The 24397-nt window shown below is 37.7% G+C and overlaps 1 protein-coding gene across 1 annotated transcript in view; it reads right to left on the bottom strand.

The window, feature by feature from the left end:
* Window positions 1-24397, bottom strand: part of TAF3 (TATA-box binding protein associated factor 3) — a 149732-nt gene that overhangs the window by 114615 nt on the left and 10720 nt on the right. Inside the window, exon 2 of the mRNA XM_075925999.2 lies at window positions 22969-23211. Within this exon, the coding sequence (XP_075782114.2) occupies window positions 22969-23211 (243 nt within the window). The remainder of the gene's footprint in view (window positions 1-22968; window positions 23212-24397) is intronic.

Below are 24397 nucleotides of genomic sequence, written 5' to 3'. Positions count from 1 at the left end.
TCTTGCACTGGAAGACTGAAAACTACTTGGGAACCATTCTGGAAAGAGAACAATTTGGTTATAATGGTGGTAATGGGTTGCAGCCACACCTACACAGTAGCTATCATCAACAGCTGGTCCTAGCCACATGCCCAATGGTAGTCTTCCAGAAAGTTTGGAAAAAAGCGGAAATCATTATCAGCATTCATGGGGGAAATAGCTTACTGTGGTTAGGGTGTATTGCCTCAAAATCATATGGTCACAAGCTGCTCAGCTCTCTCACAAATTTATTTGTGCTTATTAGTCATGGTATTTTTGAAGCGAGCCAATAGCATTCCTGTTGGCCAGGCAGAGGAACAGAAAATCTTCATTCATTTCAGTCCTCTAAGTCTTGATCTTGAGAAGATGAACCTATGACATTAGGCACATACCCTGCAACCAAAGTGCGCTATATCTATCCAACTGTCTTTGGGTTTTATGCTGCTCTTCTGAGCTATTCAGTTAAAGTCAGTTAAAGTTTCTAACGGCATCTGCTTACAGTTGCTTAGGATTATCTTTACATTTCAAAAGCTTTCCAACAGCAGGAACAAATCTACTAGTCTGGGCCGTGTAGTTTCAACATGGTGCATTTTTATTTAACATTTGGTATGGTGTGTATTCTGGCATTGTAAATAGTGTTAACAAATGCTAGAATTATAAACACTCTGCTAGTATTTCAGGATACACATTGTAAAGGCATGTTGTCCAAGAAAATCAGTATATTATGGATGGAGTTGTTCTGACATCAAAAAGGAGGGCATTTGAATCACAATCTTACTGCTTGGGGAAATCCTTGTCTTAAGTCTATGGTGATAGTCCATTAAATATTCAGGATGCTTCATATAGAAGGTCACTAAATGGATACTATCAGCAAGTCTAAAAGAAGGCTGTGATAGGAAATGATCTTCCAAACAAGACAATGATTATAGTAATTACCTTTCTAAGTAACTCCAATCCCTAATAATAAGATCATGGAATATTAGGAGAAAGACACAAATATCTGGAAGATGAGCAATAAGAAGGTAGGGGGGTAGATGGAACAAATATCAGACAAATTTGATAGCTTTTTTAATAGAATTACAGAGATAGATGATGAATGGGTCTTTTAATAAAATTCAGATAGATCAGCATTTGACAGTTTCACAAAATCTTATTTGCACATGTAATCCAAATTGCTTTGGATAAAAGACAGCTCACTTGATGAAGTAAAATGATGGAAAAGGTAGCAAGAAACATCAGTGAACAAGTGCAGGGAAAGTTTCTAGTAAGGTATTATATTAGGCACTGATATTAGACCTGTTCTGAACTTGATTAATGTTCTAGACCAGGAGAGGGCAATAATTGTTGATGGGGGGGCACTCTAAGACTTTAGAAAGTGGTCGAAGGCTGCACTCTTCTATGATATTAATGGAAGAGGTGCAGGGTATGGGATGGAGGTTGGGTGCCAAAGAGAGCTTGGGGTAAGAGATTCGGATGCAGGAGGGCCTGTGAGGTCTGGGAAGGAGTTTGGGTGAAGGAGGCAGTTGTGATCTGGGGCAAGGAACTAGGATGCATGGGTTTGGGTTGTGACCTAGGGAAGGAGAGGATTGTGATCTGGAGCAGGAAATTGGGGGGCAGGGTCCGGGAGGGGGTATGGGCTAAGACTAGAAGACTACAAGAATAGAAGACGAGATCCGTTGATCAACGGCTCAGTCCAAGTGACTACAAGTCACTTTGGAAGTGGTGCTTAAACTCCTACGTCACTTATGTACTTTTGAAAATTTTACACTACGTATACAAAATCTGGACAGTCTAAATGCTAAGCAGGGATTTAAATTATTGTGATTCACAGGAATGTATCTAGAAATAAATGCATGAAAAAAAATCAAGGCTATTATGAAGAGCTCCCTGACAAAACTAGTATTAGATTGCTAAAAACTTTCCCCAAGGGTAGTGGTAAAAACTCTATCACTTGGGATATTTAAAACCAGATTGTCCCAGAACTCAAAAATATACTGTAAGGAACAACTCTACCCAGAGTGATAGTGGTTTTCTATATGTAGACCTCTGGAGATACACAGAGATGGTCAAAGGGGTACATCAACTCATCTTGATTTTGCTTAGTTTTACAGCAGACTACATAACAAATAAAACTAGTGAAGTCAGGACAAACTAAAATTTCCATACAATGACTTGTTTATATTGCTATATATACACATACCAGACACTGAACTATTAGTATATTATTCAAATTGATTGTTTTATAATTATATGGTAAAAATTAGAAAAAACATTTTTGTATTTTTATGCTTGGATTTGTAAGAAAGTTTTAAAGTGAGGTTTAACTTGTGAATAAGCCAGACAAATCAAATCAGACTCCTAAAAGAGATACGGTAGTCTGGAAAGGTTGAGAGCCTAGGTGACCCAATTGCCCTACTGTAACTTCTGAAATGTTATAATTTTAAAGAGAAATGGAATTTTCCATCACAGAAACTGTCAATGTTAACTTGGTTCAGTGTTGCACTATTAGGCAGGTTGAAATATGTACACTTTTAAAATTAAAGCAATATTTTAAGAAGAGATGGAAGACTATACTATCTGACCTCCTGCTATTAAATCTGTTTTGTCTTTCCAACTGTTAGCAATACAGTGCTGAAACTTCAGTTAACAATGAGCTGCTACTTCAGTTTCAGAGTTGTACCTTTGGATGTTTATAACTTTCTTAGGAAAAAAAATCCCAAAAATTACCTTTTGGAGCAAAAGTGTCATGTGTTTCACTTCTGCCTAAAAGTGCAATTTATGCATGAAACAACTGGCATAAAAATGCAGCCATTCAAGTTTAATGGGCATAATATTTTTCCAACATTTCTCTGATGCTTTTAATTGCATTTTGCTAAACCAAAACTGTTTTAAAATATCAAAATCGCCTTGCATATAATTGTGAATGTAGACTAGTGCCTTTATGGCATTTGAAAGAATCTTGTTTAAGAACAAAGAAAACTGTAGCTGTTTGAAACTTCATACTCAACATTCATAAACTGTAACTTCCCTTAGCTTAAGGTTTGCACTGAAGTGTATTGCTGTGAATTTTTGCATATATGATATTTGAGGAAAGTGAAATGGCTTAGACATGAATCTATCAGATATGAAGGTCTTTTAGTTAATGCGCAGAATACTTTATAGACTTTCAAGAGCTTGAAGCTCTCTTTTCCTCACTGCTCAGCAATAACCAGTTTTGAAATGTGTTCCCTGTTGCAGTGGTTCATTAAACAGGTCAAAGCCAGCAGAGCAAATCCACTGGTGTATCAGGTATAAAAGTGCAACTTGAAATGATTAAGTTATGGGATTCTCAAAGTCGCAACTGAAGTATCACCTTGATGCTGGAAGACCATGACTGTAAGTGTGAACGTATTCAATCTCATCTGGTCTTAAAAGCTATGTACAGTAGTCAGATACCTGCTTAATTTGGGCATCCAGGCAGCACAAAAAAGGAAATTGAGGAATGTTTTTCTGTGGAAAAAATTGTCATTCAAATGCCTCATTACAGGCAGAATCAGACTTTAGTGCACAGGCAGGCCTGCTGCATTTGGCTAGAGATGACCTCGTTCAGTTTAATGACAGCACAGATCCATCACAAACAAGGATAATCCTTTTCTTGACTGGGTTTTTTCCTTCCCTAGAACATTAATAAGAGCAACAGCAGCTAGTAATCCAGCAGCCTTTCTTTAATGACTCAAGACATGGGGGGAAAGCAGCTGGACACCATGATCGTATTTGTCACTGCAGTTTTATATACAGCTTCAATCTGTCTTGACTACATATTTGAGAGAGTTTGTGATTCTGCGTGTGCGTCTGTCTGTTTGTTCAGGAACTCCTCCTAAATGATAAGAGCTAGGACTACAAAATTCAGTATGCAACTTCCTCTTATCACTTAAACCAAGGTCAGGGTTTGACTGTACCAGGAAAATGGGATGTGCCCAGAAATGGAGTTGCTTCTTATAAAACCATACAGGAAAGACAGAACACCATGAACGTGGAAGAGGCTGGCTAGAAGTGTCCATCTCCTATCTCCCATCTGGCACTGCCTGAGCCTCCCACCCCCAAGGCGCCCTCCCATTCATACAGGGATATTGCTGGCTGGTCTCCTCCACCAGGGAGGCAGGTGTAAGTACAGTTGTTTTGTGCTCTGCAGCCACAGAAAGGAATGCAGCAGAGGTCTGGACCTGCAGCTGCCCCAGCCAGGAGATATGCACCCCTGCTGTGCCTGCTGGAGATGCAGAGGCCATAGAAAGGTGCTTCTTGCCTGGCCCCAAGCTGCTGCAGTGAGAGAGGGCTGGGGTAGTCCTCTCTCCTGAGGGCAGCCCACATACTGAACCTCTCCTCCACAGCCCCACCCCAGAGCAATAAACTGAAGAAAAACAAAAATTAATTAAAAATTAAAATTAAATAAAAGTTAAGAACCTGAGCAACAGGGATCTTATTTTGCGAAGTAGGGACCCATCAGCTGGCAAAACCTTGCAGAATCTCTCTCATATATTTGAGGGAGTAAAACAAAAATTATTTGAATTAAGGGGTTGAGCAACACCACGTAAATCTAGTTCTTCATAAACCCCCTCACCCCCCACAAAGATTTCCATCTTCTTAACAGAGATTGCTGCCAGCCATTGTCAAATGTTAAGACTTCCAAGAGAAGTAACCTCACTACAGTTACTTGTGATCTTCATTGTGCAGCTCATTCTGAAGTGTCGGGGACCTGTGTATTGGGTGTTCTTATCAGTATTGTTACAATGGCATTTCCATTTTAAACACCTTAGTTTAGAGAATAAGTGTTTACCTTTGGAGATATATCATGATTGTCCTCAAACCAAAGGTGAACTTTTGTGGAATGATGAAAACCTGTTTAGCTATATAACACAAACATTGATGTAAATAAGCACATTTTAGTAAATACATTTTGTTTTTTTTTTAAATAAACCATCATTAATGCAGCAGTCAGATTGAGCAGCAGTAACTTTAGAACATTTAGGTAAGACGCTCACTTTAATCTTAATTCTTCCCATTCGTGCATACGCATTTCAGTTACTTGACCTGAATCAATGAAAAATGCTATATGAATCTTAGATTACAGAGGAAGTGAAGTTCTTTCTGATATATTGTTTAATAAATAGTATCAGATTACTTAGCTATATAATCTTACAGCATAGGAAAATAGACCCTACTAGAAATCCTGTGCACACAAGAAATTGAGTGAAAGTTTGTGAGAAACAATTCTACATTTGTTAAATTTAATTAAATTAAAATTTCAGTTTTGATACAGCATAAACACAACAAAGGTACTGTGTTGTATAGCAGTTAGAGTCAAAATAGATCTAGAAAACTAAAGACCTATAAATCCTTAACAAGTAAAGGATAACCATGAAATTATTCTAATGTGCTCCAGAACAGTAGAACACTAAAAAAAAAAATCTAGAGTAAAAATTTATGAATATTGCATTTACAACTTTTCATCTATTAGGGTGTAAATATATTATATTTGGTATCTAATGTCTGAAAGATATGCGCTGCAAGCTGCATTAATTTCACTGTTTTGTGAATCACAATGTTTGGAGGTCCAAACTAGCCCAAATTTCCTTTGCTAGAGACTGGGAACGATCATCATGGAACAGGAAATAGAAAGTAATCCGAATCTCCAAAGTATTACAGGTTGAACCTCTAAAATCTGGGACTCTGTGGTTCAGCAACATCCGTGGTCTGACAGGACCATGGATATTCCTGGACCAGTAAGCATCGGCTTGCCAGGTTCAGAAACACAGCCCTGGTTGGGGCTGGAGACAGTGGCCGGGAGCACAGCCCCGGCTGGGGCTGGAGGTAGCGGGGCCAGCAGCTGGGTGTGCAGACCAGGCCAGTGCTGTGGGAGATGCAGCCCCAGTCGGGATTGGAGGCAGCAGGGTCAGCCTCTGTCCAGGGCTGGTGTGGTGGGGGATATAGCCACAGTCAGGGCTGGCATGCGGGAAGAGAGAGCTGGAGGCAGTGGGGCAGGCGGCAGGGAGTACAGCCCCAGCAAGAGTAGAGCGACCAGCCAGGAGGAGGAGGGGGTGGGGGGAACTCTTGACTTCTCCTGGTCCAGCAAACTCCGTAGTTCAGGACCACTCAGGTCCCCAGGGCGTCAGACAGGAAGGTCCAACCTGTACTATACTACAGCATAAGTATTTCTGATGGGTAAAGTGCCTTTATCGTTTTAATGTGTTCAATGTATTTTACTCCTTTAAACAAAATTTAAGATAGCTTGGAGCAAAGATGCATCACATTCCCAAAATATGTCTCCTATTAAATTAGATTACAGCAAAAGCCTCTTCAGTTCTTTCATCTGAAGAAGTGGGTTGTACCCAGGAAAACTCATGATACCATCTACATGTTTTGTTAATCTTTAAGGTGCTGTAGACTATTTGTTGTTTAAGTTTTATTGAAAAATGAAAAAGCATTCATTTATATCTCATGAAGTAAATGAGCCAGAGATTCAGGAAGGCCACACTAAAAAAAATGGTATAGATTAGAATGAAGCACAGGTACGTCTAGACAGACTGCTTTGAAAAAAGGAAAAAGAAAACAAATCTTTCAGGTGGGATGGCAGAATACAGAAGTCTTCCAGTCCTGACTTCCTTTGCTCTGGATGAAAGCTTAGAGCAATGAACACTCAGGAGATTAGTGTACCTGCTGGGTAACGCCAAAAGTTTTAGCAGCATACATGGCCCTTTGAGTTTTTGTACATGTGTCATGTATAATGTGCTTTTTTTGATATAATAAGTAAGCAGCTAAATTCCCCTCAAGCTGGCAGGGGTTTTCCATTTAGATAAGCCCAGTAGCTACCACATACTATGACTTCTCAGTATAAAATCACATGGGTGCCGTTGTTGCATTGCAAAACTAGTCCAAATGCTAACCATTTTACTGGGGACTACAGTTCTAAATTATTCAATTTTATAAAGTTGATACTGTTACGTTATTCAACCTCAATGTGTATCCCTTTGATCACACATAATCCTCTCCTGGCATCACCTTCCAGGTCTTCTTATACCACGCCTCCTCCTCACATGCCAGACTACTTTATAAATATGTATGCACCTTCCTTGGAATTTGTACTGCACCCATTATTAGGACATTTGAGCACTCAGTAGGTACACACTGATAAAAATACTGTGTGGAAAACAATATCTGCACAGTGCCAGAAAATAGTCAATCTTTGGGTATATTAGTGAAAGGAAGAAAACTTTGTTTAGCTATGTAAAAGAATCAACATTGATATTCGTTATTTGCCATTCTGTTTTCAGAATGTTAGCAGCATGTGTGTCAAGTACATATGTGTCTCTTCTTCTCAAATGTGTGATTTGCTTCTGGTGGGATTCCTCTGCCTGATCTGTTTCCCCACTCAGGAGAGTATACAACAGAATCTTATGTTTATATAGCTGTTTTTATCTCAAATGTTCTTTAAATCCAGGACAAATGTTATTCTGGGAAGTGCATGGATTATTTGCTTTAAGTCAGAAAAACTAGTTGCACTCATTCAATGGACAGATTGTGACCCCCAACTAAGAGTCACGTCAGTCATTACTGAAATGTAGCTTTCTTGGTAGGAGGATGCAGCAAGCTGTTTAACTGCACACAACAATACCAAAGAGGGTTTTTTGTTTTGTTTTTTTACAAAATACTGTATGAATTTGAAACTGGCCTGGATATTTTGGCAGGCAGAACTTCTTAAATTGGAATTTAGCCAGGAAGGTTAACATATTACTCCAGAAAAATATGTCATGGCGACATTAGTAACCACAAGAGGTAAGAACTTAGCGGTTTCATTTCATTTAAAAGATGTCAGTCAACAGCATACCTTGCTTCTCACAGAGAAGAGTACTACGCACTAATCAGCACGACTTCCTGCAGCACTGGAATTGTTCCATGCATGTCTTCTGTCCAAGAATTGCCCTTGTCAGATCCTGCTTAGCTCCTGATCTGACAAGATTTTGGCCTCCGGTGGAACCGCTACAGAGCACAGGCACATCTAGAGAAGGCCACCAAAGTAAAAGCTAAACTGATAAAATACCGCAGTTAAAGTTTATTTGCACTGATCAGGAATTTGGTTTAAATTTAGGAGAGATGGGTTTAGGCCAAATTTCTATTTACATTATTTTTACACTGCACAATGGAGGCATTTCAACGGTTTTGTTTTGAACAGAATGGTGACAACCAGTTTTTAGGCGACACAGCAGTTAGGATAGTAAAGTACTCTGTTCAGTTACAATATGGTCATATCCCCCAGCTCTTCCTCAGTTTAATTAAGACTTTTCTATGTCAGCAATTCTTGGCCATGCCTTACCCTGCCCCTTCCACCTAACCTATAAATAAGAATAGTGGTTAATGCTTATAGCAAGGGAGGATAGTTCATCTAACTGTTATTTTAATGTCCCTTTTAAGGGAAGTTACTTGCTCAGGGCTTTATTTAGGCTTTTTGAAGGGGTGTATGCAGTGGTATGGATGTGTATGGAGGGTTCTCTCTTTAAATAGGAGAAAAAGTAGAATTTTACTAAGTTTTTGGAGACATACAGAGATTCATCCTGAATCACTGTGACTCAAATACTTTCAAGAAATTAATCAGTAAAATAATTAGATAAGATTTCTTTGCGCCTGCTAAGAAAAGGACTCCGAACACCTCCTTAAATATTTAGTTTGCATGCACTTGTATTTTAATTTTTTCCTAGCAATCACCTACATTTCAAATGAGGGGCTAGAGAATTAACCCATTGTGCATAGGTACTGCCTGTGTTTGGAGTCAGCATGAGCTGCGTTATCTACCACAGAGGCTGCAATTTCTAGGTACAGCTAAGCAAGTTAAGAATTGCATGGTAGCAAGACAGTGGCAGAATTTCAACTTTAAATTTGAAATGCCTTCATTTGTCAGTCTCAATGAAATTTAACATAACTGTATGAAAGGCTCTTGAAGATATTAAACCTGCAATTTTCAAAGAAGCCAAAAGGGGTCAGGTGTCCTAATCCTTATGGGAGTTAGATGTCTTACTCTCTTAGGCTCCCTTGAAAATCCCAGTAAAAGTACATTAAACAGAATGATAGCAGGTGCTCCTTACAGATCCCCATTTATATCTTCTTATAAAACTACACTTTTAACCTGTTATGTGCTACTGTAAATACATAGTTTATATATGTATACCCATACAAAAGAGAGAAAAGGACGAGCAAAGCAATTTTAAAAAAGCATAGTGATTATGTAAGATAGTGCTTTGAACACGTAAAGAATTAAGTAGTATAATTAAAACTATGAATTTTTACCAGTTCTCAAATCTGCAAATTCTCAAGAAACAAATCAAATCTAGTAAAAAAATCACCTTCAATAGGTCTGTGGCTTTAAAATAGTTGAAACAGAAATAAAATCTCTTTAATGAATGCTTTAAAGTTTGTCATGTAAAACCAAGTGTATCCTTGTTTCATATTCAATTTGCAATAGGATATCCCAGCAACTGAGCTATGAGAGCTTTTTTGGCTGGTCACTAGCCGCCTGCTGAGATGGGCTCCATACATAGGTAACATTCTACTGCAGACCAAATGCTCAGAGCTGCATCTTACACGCCTTTAAAGTTAATCTGAACACACTGGACTCAAGAGGAAATGAAAAGTGAGTTTCTCTCCCTTCCTACGGCACCGGGACTTCCTGAGTTTTACTGATTGGTCAAGAACTATTATTTCCTCTATGCTATTCCCAATTGTGTCTGTCAGACATAATCAGTGTTGCACACAACCAAGTAAAAAAAAGTGTTAATGTTTAAATATGCCAGGAGCATATTAATTACGTCAAATAAAACCTTGAAAAATGAACCCATTTTAAGATAAAATAGCTATAGAAACAAGAAAGTATATGGCTTTATATATTTAAAATTGCAAAAGACAAAGCTCATATGTCCTCCAAACGTCCATAAAACCCATAAAAGAGGAACTACAATTATTCATTATTCTGATTGGGATAAATAGATTATGTGGCACTTCCACTAAATAACACTTCTCAGGCACGCACGCGCACACACACACCAGTGCCATTCCCCCATCTACAGATACTTTTATAATATTTGAAGAACAGCACCTTTCATCCCTGTGATATGAATATACAGCTATTCCTCCATCCACTGCTGAAATAAGGTCCCTCTAGAAAGGAACAGCAGCAGCCATTTACCACCACAGTATTTAAGAGGGAAAGAGCAAACAACCTTCCTTTTTCTTGGAAACTTATGTGAAGTGTAACAAGCTGTAATTTGCACAGGACACTGGAGCTACAATGACTCTCATATTAGCCATCACAGGACCATTAAAAAAAAGGTGGTTAAACTTGGCTTATCTTCCCATCCAAAAAAACACTTAATGGTCTCTTCACTTAAAAAATGTGAGATCAGTTTGATTCTAAGAGAAAGATCTGTAACTTACTGCCACACCAACTGGAAGCCCTGTGTTTCTCAGTCTTGGTTTAAGTATCAACCATGCCTAACCTGCTTAGGTCTGATATCACATTGCAAATTGATAGATCGAAAGTTATGGAAGTTATATCTACAGTTATGGAAAAGTCAAATTATTTGAGCCTTTAATCAAAATATAGATATAAATGTGATTAAATCAGGCAACCGTCTTAAGTGATAAACATATAACCTTATTCAGAAGAAACGAACCTATTCAGATATTTATTTTCAGATATCAGAAACCTATAAACGTGCCCAACCTCAAAATCTATAAAAATGAACAATTCATAAACAATACTGAACTGTAAATTTTGATGTGAACTTCTGTCATCCAAAATCTCCCATTACCTGAAACAGGGCCACGTCTCCCACAGCCTATTAATCTGAAAATTTCCTCTTATCCAATTGAATCTATGACACCTCTCTCATACTACATTGAGATAATTAAGGAGAAATTGTCTATACATTAGACTTAGTTAATCAGTTCTGATTTATCTAGCACACTAAAATTCTCTATATTTGCACGAAGGTGAAAACTGGAAGGTTGACTCCAATGTGACAACATGACGAGGATGCTGAAATTATAGCCAAACTAGCAAATTACACTATAACACATCTTATCTGTGTGTGGCACAAGGCAAATAGCTCAAATGTCTAAAACATGACCTTTTTAGGTCAGAAATTAAAATATTGGTAGTCAGTATTTGCCACTGATTTGTTTGCAGAGACATGTGATAAGTAATTTAACCACTTTAGCCTTGTCTATGCTGGAAAAAAAATGAGGTCTAGAATTCACTACTCATGTAGCACCAATGAAAGCTAAGAATTAGATATAGATCATGACTGGACAACATGATGATATGAACATTTAAGCCCATTAGAAATCTGTCCACACTCCAACTATTTGTTAGAGTTCTCATGCAAATAGCACAGCCATTGCTGCAGCCACATATTTCATGCAGCAAGGGAACCTGAGCCCTAAGCTTCTCAAAATCGAATATATCCACTGTCCCACAAAAAGAGGGTAATCCTTCAGCATGTAAAAAAAGATTAAAATGTATGGATTGGTAAAAGTATGGAAAACAATTCTCTTATTAGTAGATCCAGAGTTAGGTTTGTGTTATGTGGGCAGCTTTTAAAAGGACAATAATGATAATGGTGAAGTCTTTTAGCATTACATTAATACATAAGTCCTGAAAAAGAGTAAGAGTTAAAAAGAGAGAGAGAGAGAGAGAGAGAGTAAAATCTGCCAGTCTCTGTTCAGAAACAACCAGGCTACAGCTAGCTGCATGAAATCATTATTTAACAAAGTAGAGGTATTTTTCTCAAAAGTGGCTACAAATCTGTAGTTTAGCAGCAATTCCTAACCTTTTAACCAATGGCTAAAAAATCAGCTACATTTTCAGAAAATTAAATATTTTGGGAGGTCCACAGGGAGAAAAAGGGAGAGAAAACTGAGAGTATTAGGAGGTAAAGAAAAAAGTCCAGCATGCTGCAATGACTGAAATATAATGAAGTTACAAGGTCAGTCCCTAAAATAGGTTAATTGCACCTTTCACTTATCCTGTTTGAAACTGTGGCTAGATTTTCAATTTTTTCCCCCCTGGAGTCACCAAAAATATTCTGTGCAGGATGCAGAAAAAAGTCTGAGAAGCTTGGGAACAGTAATGTACAACTACCAGACAATAACCTAATTTGAAACGTATGCTTTCTAAGCCACAAAGGTGTCGGATGCTCCAGATGAAATAAAATCCTCAAGTACAGCAGCAGCACATGGTGTAGGATACAACAGAGGCTCTAAACAAAGTCACTCATTGTCAGCAAAAGGAAAAACTGATCCTATATGATAAGTCAAAGCAAGTGACAAAAGTGTTACCGAAAAAGAACCTCAAAATTAGAATTATGGCAGTATTCTTTGTTTAAACTATGCAAGACAATGGGAGCCTTTTATTGTGAAGTCTTATTTTCTCCCCAAAGAATAATTCCATTATAGCCAAAATTGCAAATGTATACATCACAATGCACTGAAACAAATTTAGGACTTTCATACCAATTCAATGTCAATTAATTCACAGTAGGAAGGTGGCATGACACGTGAATCATTGCTTTTACAGTATATGCTATTTTAATTTTGAATCCCCAAGAAATGTTAAGTTGTAAGTTATTAAATAGGTCTGGAAAAACATTGTTTGAGAGAAAAAAATCTTCTACACACAAGATTTAAAGCAAAATGCAGGACAATGTAGCACTTTAAAGACTAACAAGATGGTTTATTAGACGATGAGCTTTCATGGGCCAGACCCACTTCTTCAGATCAAAAACAAATCTAAAAAAGATTTAAAGGGCACTGTCAACTTAAAAAACCCTCACATTTCTGTCTGAAAACTGTTTATTTGCAAGTAATACATAATACTATTGTAAGCGTGCATCTACACTGTACCCATAGGTCAAATTAGGATACGCAATTGAGCTATACAAATTGCGTATCTTATTTCGATCTAATCTCGAAATAAAGCACTATTCCGAAATGTCACTTAGCCCTCATGGAATGAGGGTTACAGGGATGCTGGAATAGCGTGCCTATCATTTCAAAATCTATTTTGAAATAAAGGATGTGTTTAAAGACGTAGAATAGTTATTTAGGGATACTTCTGGTATCCCGAAATAGCGCCACAGTGTAGACGTAGCTTAACAGTAAAAACAAAGTATTTTCTCTATTTTTTACTTTACTTTGGCAATTTCTGTATGCCTAGTTTCATTATCTATTCTATAGAGCTAGTATTCTATTTTGTTTGCACAGGTCTTTTACAACAGATTTTTTTAAATTAATAATCCCATTTTTATAACAGAAGTTGGCAGAAAAATTCAGATGCAGTCAAGAGGCTGAAATTAGTTGAGTTTTTTAAAACTGATCTGAAGTTGGATTTTTCCATCATTCTAAGTATTTTCTGACATTGTACTTCAGTTTTACCTAATTTATTTGCTGAAGAAAAGAATATGAGCAACATTTTTGAAAATCCCAAGTACAGATTAAGATGTTTTCAGATCTGTCTATGCCATTCATAGAGCCCACATGCCCTTGCAAATGCACCTCAATTTTGGCTCCCATAATCCTCATGATAAGTCCCTACCAAATACACAGGCATGTAAGACACACATCATGGACCATGAAATCTTGTCTTTCCCCGTAAAATCTGATCTTTTGTGGGCTTTTATCCTATAGTATAGGAATTTCACAGGGAAACCAGAAAATGAAAATGAAACTGGGGTCCTAAGCCAAAAGAGAGTTGCGGGCAGGTTACAAGGTTATTTTAAAGGGGTTATGTTATTGCCTCCCTTACTTCTGGGCTGCGTTCAAAGCTGAGCGGCCAGAGAGCAGCAGCTGTTAATCGGGCATTTAAGTCTGAAGGCAGTGCCCTGACAGCAGCAGTGCAGATGTGAGGGTGGCAATACCATACCATGACACCCTTACTTCTGCACTGCTACTAGCAGCAGCCCAGCCTTCATGGCTAGGCTCCTGGCCAGCAGCTGCCACTCTGCAGCTCCCCAACTCTGAAGGTAGAGATGCCAGCAGCAGTACAGAAATAAGGGTAGCAGTAGCGATATAAGCGATTAGTTGAGTGACTACTCGATTACTTGCTTCCCCCGCCCCCTCTGTATCAGAGGCAGCAAGGGAGCCGGGGGGGGGGGGGGGGGCGGGCAGGAGCTGGTGCTGGGAGCCAGCTTTTAAGACAGCTCCCTGCAGCAGTCTCCATGGTGCAGGGGAGGGCAGAGCCACAGGATCCCAGGGGTGGCACAAGCTGGGACTGTTCAGGGCCCCAGCTCACGCCCCCCCCCCCCCCCCCCCCCAGGAGCTACTGTGGAGTAACCCACCACAGGGTTAGTTCCCGGGGGCAGCACAAGCCAGGACTGAACAGTCCCATCTTGCACCGCTCCTGGGATGCTGCGACTCCACAGTGGGAGAGCTTTCCCCCTTATCAACTAATCAAGTAGTTGATGGAAAATCCATCAATTACTCAATTAGTCAATTAGGGATGTTAACTACTCGATTAGTCAACTAAGCAATAATTAACTACTCAATTAGTCAATTAACCAGTAGTTAACATCCCTCGGTAGCAGTTCTGCATACTCCCCCTCCAACAATAATATTGCGACACTCCCATAGTTCCTTTTTGGGTCAAGATCACTTCCATTACAACAGCATGAAATTTCAGATATAAACAGCTGAAATCATGAAATTTACAATTTTTAAAATCCTATGACCATGAAACTGGACCGTGAATTCTGTAGGGCACTACTCATTACAGAGAAGCAGAGGCAGATTTTCAAAGGCAAAACTGCAGTTCAGCATGTAACTTCCATTGATTTTCAGTGGGAGTTATTTAACTGCTAGGTTTGCCTTTGAAAATCCTTCTCATTCAAGTCTACAGAGCACAACCATGTTATCGGGTTTGTGCTATGGGTGAAGTTTTCCTGAAGTACCCACTAAACTGAATTTTTGCCTGTGATGCTTACAAAATAGATCTTACGATGAAAATCTATTCGACTTCAATCTACATTTCTGGTCTCTTTTAATCTTCCTTTTTTTCCTTGCATTATTTCCACTGGAGCCATGTTTTGGATTGACATATATATAGTTATAATTATGAAGACAACTTCATTATGCCAGAGGGGAGTTATTTTTCTGGTTGCCTAATGGCAAGAATTAAACCAGACATTTTCTGTACTTTTTTGTTGCCATCTCATATTCTCTTTTTCCTTTTAAACCTGCCTCTCCTATTGGCTCTTTCCCAATGGCTTTCCTCTGTCTGCTTCTCAAGCTTGGCTGCCTTTCTCATTTTGTCTGTTTCTCCTGTTGCTTCTTCCTTGCTAGATTGATGCATACATGGAGACTCATTCGCACAAAAGCAATCAGCGTCTGACACTTAGCAGAGTGCATAGACTGCTAAAGCAACTTGACACAGAGCTTGCAATACGCAGCAACCAGGCATGGCTAGTAGCCAGGAGCAAAGTGTTCCAAGTTGATCCTCTACCAGTGCCCACTATGCTTCAAATTGGTTGATTACACAGTACCTGTTTGTTGATATGTAATAGTGTTCTGCATAGACTAGTATACTGGAATAGCTCTGCTGAAAATTTCATTGCTGCTTTTAAAGCACCAGTGCAGTTTACTGTGGGGGTATATAATGAAGCTGTACTCCATAGGATTAAATGGCAGGGAGTGGAAGAGAGCAGAAAGGCTACAAACAAAGTAAGGACAATGTCATTTGATAAACTAGGTTTCTCTGTCAAAGTCAATATCCAGATATTCCTTCTTAGGCATCTAGAAATCCTACCACACGCTGTTTAAAAAGTCACTGGCTTTGTTTAACCCTTGAGGAAATGAGATTGAAATTACACAGGTTTGAGATCCAAGACTTGCTATATTCAGTTCTGGATTCGAGGGGGGGGGGAAAAAAGCAATGCTAGAATAAGAGTCTAGTGACAGTTTCAAAATCTGATATATCAAATCCCTGTAGGTAGACACTAATGCTTTATAGCATTGTGAAGCTTAATGCTTTATACAATTACATTCCTAGTATTAGTAGCCCATGATATTATCAGACCTGAAAATCATGTTATTTTGATTACCATCTTGGTTTTCCATACCTCTCTTCAATGCCAATGTGATTTTAGCAGCTAATATCTAGCAAACTACAGATAGTTTAATAAGTTATATAATTTGACAGTTGGGTTTCCATGCTTTCAGGTACAATGAGCACTGGTTTCTGGTGATTATTAGGGTCTAATAACATCAAAATGGCCATACTGGGTCAGACCAAAGGTCCATCTAGTCCAGAATACTGTCTTACAACAGTGGACAATGCCATGTGCCCCAGAGGAAGTCAACACAACAGGTCATCAAGTGATCTGTCACCCATTTCCAGCCTCTGCCGAACAGAGGCTAGGAATACCATTTCTACCTAATAAGTAACGATGGACCTATTCTTCATGGATTTACCTAGTTCTCATTTAAACCCTGTTACAGTCTTGGTCTTAACAACATTCTCTGGCAAAGAGTTCCACAGGTTGACTGTGAGTTGCGGGAAGAAAAACTTCCTTTGTTTCTTTTAAACTTGCTACCTATTAATTTCATTTGGTGACCCCTAGTTCTTATGTAATGGAAACAAGTAAATAACTTTTCCTTATTCACTTTCTCCATACCTGTCATTATTTTATAGAGTTCCCCCCTTAGTTTCCTCTCTTCTAAGTTGAAAAGTCTTTTTAATCTTTCTTCATATGGCACCCATTCCAAACCCCTAATCATTTTATTGACCTTTTCTGAACTTTTTCCAATGCCAAGATATCTTTTTTGAGATGAGTCAACCACATCTGTACGCAGTATCAAAGATGTGGGCATACCATGGATTTTTACAAAAGTAATAAGATATTCTCTATCACTTTTTAAATTATTCCTAACATTCTGTTTCCTTTTTTGACTGCTGCTGCACATTGAGTGGATGTTTGCAGAGAGCTATGACTCCAAGATCTCTCGAGTGGTAATACCTCATTTAGTCCTCCTCATTCTGTATGTATAGTTGGGATTATTTTTTCCAATGGGCATTACTTTGCACTTATCAGCATTAAAATTAATTTGCCATTTTGTTGCCCAATCATCTAGTTTTGAGAGGTCCTTTTGACGCTCTTCAGTCTGCTTTGGTCTTAAGTATCTTGAGCAGTTTATTTTTGCTACCTCACTGTTTATCGCTTTCTCCAGATCATTTATAAATATGTTGAGCAGGGGTGGTCCCAGTATGGATCTCTGGGGAACACCACTAGTTACCTCTCTCTATTCTGAAAACTGGACATTTATTCCTACCTTTTGTTTCCTGTCTTTTAACAAGTTATATCAATTCATGAAACGACCTTCCCTCTTATCCCATGACAACTTACTTAAGAGTCTTTACTTAATATCACATCAGCACTAACACAGAAGAAAAGCAAGACTGTCATAAGAATGACATTTTTAAGTTCTGAACTGTCAAGGCAAGATACATCAGATAAAGTTACTAATAATTAGGACAAAATTGTGCCCAGAACTGGTTCTGGATCAGTGATTAAAAACATGAAGCTAGCTCTTGAATATGCTACTGAACCCCCACTACTAATTACATTTGTTTTAAAATAATCTCTAATGGCAGAGCCTGAAAAACAAGAGGCAGAGGCTACAGAAACTTTCCAAAACAAAAGCTAAGCTCTCTCTCTCTCTAGGGGAACTATGAAGTAACATGGGGCGTATCTAGACTACGCGGAACGGTTGAAAAAGGATATGCAAATTCCATGGGAATTTGCATATCTTCTTCCGCTCGCACTTTCGAAAAGCTGCTCTCTCTCAAAAAAGGAGGTTTATGCAGCTTTTCGACAAAGGGGGCGGTTTGCCAAAAAAGCCGCATCTTAATTACTTTCATTTTCGAAAGCAGAGCTTTCGAAAATGCGATTGGAAGAAGATATGCAATCTTCTTTCAATTGTTCCCTGTAGTCTAGATGAGCCCCATGGAGACTGCAACTGTGCCCAAAGGGCAGAACTGCAAACATCTTCCTCTCATGCCTCTTTGGAGCAATAGGCCTCCCAGAAAGGAACAAATGAATGGGTGACCACAACGGTTGCATGGTCATTAAAGAACTAAGATATCCTGAAAAATCTGATGAGAGTATAATAGAACATTAAAAACTGATGCACACTTAAGAGTATACCAAGTACCTATTTTACTCTCTCTCATCCCAGTGTAAAAGCTGTGCACAGAGTATGTGCCTTAATAACCTGAGGGAATTAGGAGAGAGAAGACAAAATGAATAGTTATCATCAGGGCTTGACGAACGGCGGCGAAAGCCACTCGCCAGCCCCACACTGCTCATGCACAACAACCGTATTGCACTTGCCACAAACAAACAGGGCGCCCGGCTGAAATCTACTCGCCCCGGGCGAGCAGATTCAATGCTTTGTCGAGCCCTGGTTATCGTTTTAAAAGGAATACATATTGTATGTCAATCACATAAATTTAGAACTGGGTTCTAAGTGGCTAAGAGACAGGGTTACTTAACGCACATGTAGAATCAGTATTTGGGACAGGAGTATTTTTTTTAATTTTGAGGAACTACACTGTAGTGACCAACACAACTGGGGTCTGCCCTGAAGGTGCTATCATAATACAAATATTAATTTATTACTATTCCCTTTGGTTGTGTATCTAGATTTTTTAAATTACCTAGTATCTATATGATTACTTTAACTGAAACATCAGCTTCACTGAAATTGGTTGATACTATAGCAAAAGAGTATGTTTTTCTAATTAAAGTGAGAGAAATAAAGCATGACCATCGTGTTTTGCAACCAATTTATTTTTTTCTTAAAAAAAAATAATCTATTTTACAAGTTCACCATGACATTACAGTGACAACAGCACTAAAACAACTCAGTAAAAACAAAAGGGGGAATAACTAAAAATAGGCAGAATGTGAACATCATGACACACTGGCATAAAATTTCCCTGAAGTTTCAGTTGTAAAAACACTACTAAAACCCCAACATCAAACATAGTAATGATGAATCAGATGTATTATAGAAATCTTTATTTATACACAAATCCATATAATTTATACACTTGACATACATGCCAAGTCTTCTAGTCTAGTTAATGAAATATGGCACTCTAGACTTAATATGAGCAGCCACATTCTCCTTTCAGTTATAATACTTACGAGGAGAATTTGTCCTAAAGTACTAACCTCAAAGCTAATGCTAATAGCCAAGATAGGTCATGAAAAACAAGGTGCCTTTTCGCTGCTCAGAACATTAATATTAAGCAGAGCCATAAAGAGTGCATATTCTAAATTCAGCATTTGGATCATATGTGTATAGAACAGTATAAAATTTTGTCTTAATGGCTTTTGGTAATAAGACTGACAAAATAGTTAAGTAATCAGCCAATGTAGCTGAACAGACTACATTCCTTGAACATCCAACACTGATTCTAAAGAAAGTGGCAATAAGTATTTGCAGGCCCAGAAAACAATTGCAACTTGAATTTTAAGAAGTGGGCTAGCAACACCTACTGGTCATGGTGCATATTAAACACAGGTTTTGATGCAAATGTTCTCTAAAAAGTGAACATGAAAAATCCAAAGTTTGTATTATGGAAATGACTAATTACAATTACATAATACTTAGTGTCACTGTTAATATCTGAATATCCATAAAAATAATTTAATCATAACATGAATGAACTTTGCTCAGCCTTACTATCAAACTAAACATAAACTTACAGTTTTCAAGTACTGCCTTAAAATAAGTAATATTCAAGTTTCATATGATCTACAGTAAGTGTGCACATCACCTCACTTCATTGTGTACCGCTGTATCTATCACTACATAAAGTCACTCAACACATTGAACTATTAAATTTAACTATTAACACAGGCAGAAGTTTTACATTTCCATAAAATCAGCTGACAATACAGTCAACTGCTGTATCATGTGATTCTTTAGAGACTGTTTGAGGGAGAGTTCTATAGCATTTCTGGGAGGAAATTACCTCCAAACTTTTGTTAATAAAATAAAACCAGATGTTGAGAACCCATCCTCCTGATCCATTTTACATACCCCAAAAATACTGATCTGAAAATATTTATGAACTTTTAACATATACATAATCCCGAATTCAAAATTTACTATATTAGAAAAATGCCCTAAACTATATGTAAGCATGATACAGCAACTATAGCAGAGTTATGTTCAATGCAATACTTGTTTAAATTTGTATAAAGTCCTTTATTTATTTAAAAAAACCTGTGTTTGTAGTCCCTTTGATACACTAGCCTTGGGCATTAGAAGTTTTCCTGGTTCCTGTCCAACTCGGGAAATAGTATCTTCTTGCTTCAGGTGTTAAAAGGATTCCTACAATATTTATAAGGACTGTTCTAATCTAACTCCTGGATCTAACTTGCAAGAGAAAAAAATGTAAAAATTACTTACAAAGAAAAGCACAATTGCCTCCATATAAATATCTGGTCTCATTTTGTATTTAGCTATCATGCCATACTGAGTTAGTATATATACAAAAAGATGAGACGAATATTACAGATATTGTGCTACAGTTACATTGAGTTCTCTCTTGGACTTGATCTCTACTATATTTTAAAGCCAACATTTACAAAAGTAGCTAGTGATTTTGGATACCAAATTTGAAACCCCTTAAAGTTGCCTAATTATAACAGAGTAAATGTGCAGAACCATATTGGGGGGGGGGGGGGGGGGGGGGGGGGGGGGGGGGGGGAAATCAGTCCCTTTAAGGGGTCTCAAGTTGAACCATAAATTGAGATACACAAAAATTGCTGTTTTTAAGACATCATAATTGATATAATTGTAGTATTTCCTTAAAATTATTTTTTAGGTGCCCTATGGTTACCTCTTGCTTTGTATTCTTATGGTGTCTTTGAAGAATTAATTTAAAAATGTTTTAAAAACCAAACCTTTTATCAAGCCTCCCAATGAAAAGATTTTAATCTTTCATCTTTGAACAATATTTTTGCCACTATTTACATTTTATTTTGGTTATGTTAAGTAAAAACATATTAAAATATTTCTTTGTCAGTAGTTAAAAACCTCAGTCTTTTAAACAGTGAGGGTGCGTCTAGACTGGCAAGATTTTGCGCTAAAGCAATTGCTATTGCGCAAAAACTTGCCAGCTGTCTACACTGGCTGCTTGAATTTGCACAAGAGCACTGACTTTGTAATGTACAAAATCAGTGCTTCTTGTGCATATACTTTCACGCTCCCGCTCGGGGAAACGCCCTCTTGCGCAAGAATACTTGCGCAACAGGGCCAGTGTAGACAGGGAAGAACTGTTTTGCGCAAAAAAGCCCCAATGGCTAAAATGGCGATTGGGGCTTTCTTGCGCAAAATTGTGTCTAGACTGGCCACGGAAGCTTTCGCGCAAAAGCACTTTTTGCGGAAAAGCATCCATGCCAATCTAGACGCGCTTTTGCGGAAATACTTTTAATGGAAAACTTTTCCATTAAAAGTATTTCCGCAAAATCATGCCAGTCTAGACAGCCTGAAAGTAAATGTGAAGGCTGCATATCTGGAAAAAAAAAATTTCAGGGCATTGTTCTGATTTCAGAAAATTGTTTATTGCAGTCATTTTGAATATTTTAAGATAATTTAATTGTAGCACATTATGGTTAAATCTATATATCTGTACATGGTATAAAAGGCAGAAAATATTCAAATAATTAAATTAGTTTAATTATTATTTGTACTGCTGTAGGGCTTAGGAGCCTCTTTCATTAACCTGGACCCTGTTGTGGTAGTCACTATAAATATCAATAATAGAAAAACAACTGTGGACATCATTTGTGGCAGAACAGCAACAAGATTTATTTTGTGTTGTCAATAAGGGGAAATGATTTTTTGGTTCATTTTGATATTGTAAGGGGTTTCTGCCTACATTTCAACATTTAGCATCTTGAGCCCAAGTTCTTAAGTGAGGTTTTTGTATGATACACAATCTATTGAACATTATTTACTTCTGAAGTAGTAAATGCCTCATTAGAATTCTGTTAACTGTATATTCTTCACAGCAAATATCTTGTTCTATTTTGTATATTTCTTCCTAATTCCCAGTGCTACATATGCTTGAAAAATGTTATTTGTACCTGTCATCAAAAGACTGCCTATTTATGTCTGATCTGAGATTTTTTTTTAACCTTCTATTGTTGATTAGCATCCAAGATTCTTGTACCTGAAGATATTACCAAAAACACAACAAACACATCTCCTTCATTTTTACCGCTTTCAATAATTGTTATAATTAACACCAGATTTTATGTATTTCACAGAATAAAAGTTGCTCTCTCACCGCACTTTCTGTGAAGGCATTTTCACCTTCCTCCTCCATTTGTATGGTTCTTTTATTCAACAGGAGAGAGGAAGACATTTAAAAATAAAGTGTAACTGTAAAACCTTAAAAATTGGCAAGAGACTAAGCAGCAAGTGGAGTACCTGAAATACACTTCAGCTTTTTAAATTAACTTCATTTCTAGTTGTCAACAGCATATTAAACATTAGGTTAAAGGGAAAAAGAATGGCTTTGTCACCCAGAAGAGGCTTTCATTAACTTATTTAATGACCTGAGATCCTCAGATAGAGAGTATTAGAGATATGTAAAGTATTTTAACACTTTAAAGGCAAAGTATAATAAAAACAGAAAATATAAACGTAACTTTATCAAGCAAAATAAAGCAGTAGCATGGCTGATTAGACAGTATGACTGTATTTCACTATTTGTGGTATGCTCTGATGAGTGCTTTATAAAACCACTGTTATTGGTGGCACAATTTGGGCAGCTTAAAAATGTAAACAAATATGTTAACACTCAAAACACAAATGAAAACCAAAAAGGGGGAGAAAATATTAATTTCGCACCTTCTTGAGATGAGACAATAGGTGGCATGTAATCAGGAATGTATTCTTTCCTCTCTTCTGCATCTTTGCTTCCAGGCTGGGGAAACTGTAGGACATTGTTTTTGCTGACAGGAAATGAAGGGATTTGATGTGGGAAAGTGACAGGTTCAATATTGTGTATGTAATCTTCCAGCTCATGCAGGTTAACCCCCATAAGTGAGAAGGCTTCACCTACATCATCCAAAATTGGATCTGTACGGCCATCTGTAAACAAAAAATAATTTGTGTCAAAATCTGTTCTGAAAAAATTTGACTTAGTTTTGTAATGAACAATATAAGCACATTCAGTGCAGAGGAAATTTCTTAATCAGAAATAAAATAATTACTTCTTAATCAGAAGTAAAATCGATCATTTAAACTTTTATTAACCTAACAGCAGCTTATATGCAACATATTTGGCTAAAATTAAATTGTCAGAACTACACATGGATCCTATAGTGCTTTATAAATTAGAACTATAGCATTCACTTCACCCTCCAAGCAAAAGCACAGTGGAAGAGGGTGGGACTGTGGTGACACAGCAATAGTTCAAAATTATGTCCGAAGAGAAAAATACTGTAACCCACTCCTATTGCAGTGGAAGATTTGGTTAGGAGAATGTAAGATGCAATTTATGCAGGATACAATGGCTAACACCTCTTTTTTCTGAGAGTTTATGGCCAAGTGGTGAAGACCTTAGTTTAATGCCTTGTGTAAAGATAGTAACCTAGTGTCTCCTATCACTATGCTAGGACCTACCACCTACTGACTCACCAACTCCACTTCCAGTATCTATTGTTTTTCCTCTACTGTATTCCCACAAGTATTAGCCCAACACTGAAGCATAAAGGAAAGTACCCTTCAAAATGATGTTAGCATATACACAAATCTCTTTCACTGACATCTCAGTAACTCTGATTGGTCCATATACTGAGAGCAACATTGGAAGTGCCACAGTGGATCAGACCTAAAGTCCATTTTATCCAGCATCCCATCACTAACAGCAGCCAGTACCAGATGCTTAAAAAGAACTAGACAAGACAGTAGGCAAATGTGGCATGGTATGTCTCTCATCACAGATTTCTTGATAATCTCCAACAGTATATTGTTAAGCACCAAAGCATGAGGATTAAAAGCCTTTTCAAAAATGTTTACGAGTACTGTATATCCATAATTATAATAATGCTATCCATGTAAATGCTCATAAATAATCTTAAAGAGCAATTCGCTCCAAAGTTACTCTATTAAATTGGCACTTTTTCCACTGAAGAAATATATTCGCAGGCATATTTGCATTCATGGTTGCCTAATGCAAATATTGGGTTGGTGTGGGTTATTTTTGGGTTTTTTTGGTTTGTCTGTTCCTTTTGTTGTTTTATTAACTTTTTACTTTGCTTTTACTTTTAAACTG

The sequence above is a fragment of the Pelodiscus sinensis genome, chromosome 1, assembly GCF_052426305.1.
Source record: "Pelodiscus sinensis isolate ZL-2025 chromosome 1, ASM5242630v1, whole genome shotgun sequence".
Classification (NCBI taxonomy): Eukaryota; Metazoa; Chordata; order Testudines; family Trionychidae; genus Pelodiscus; species Pelodiscus sinensis.
This window is presented reverse-complemented; position numbering and strand designations above follow the sequence as displayed.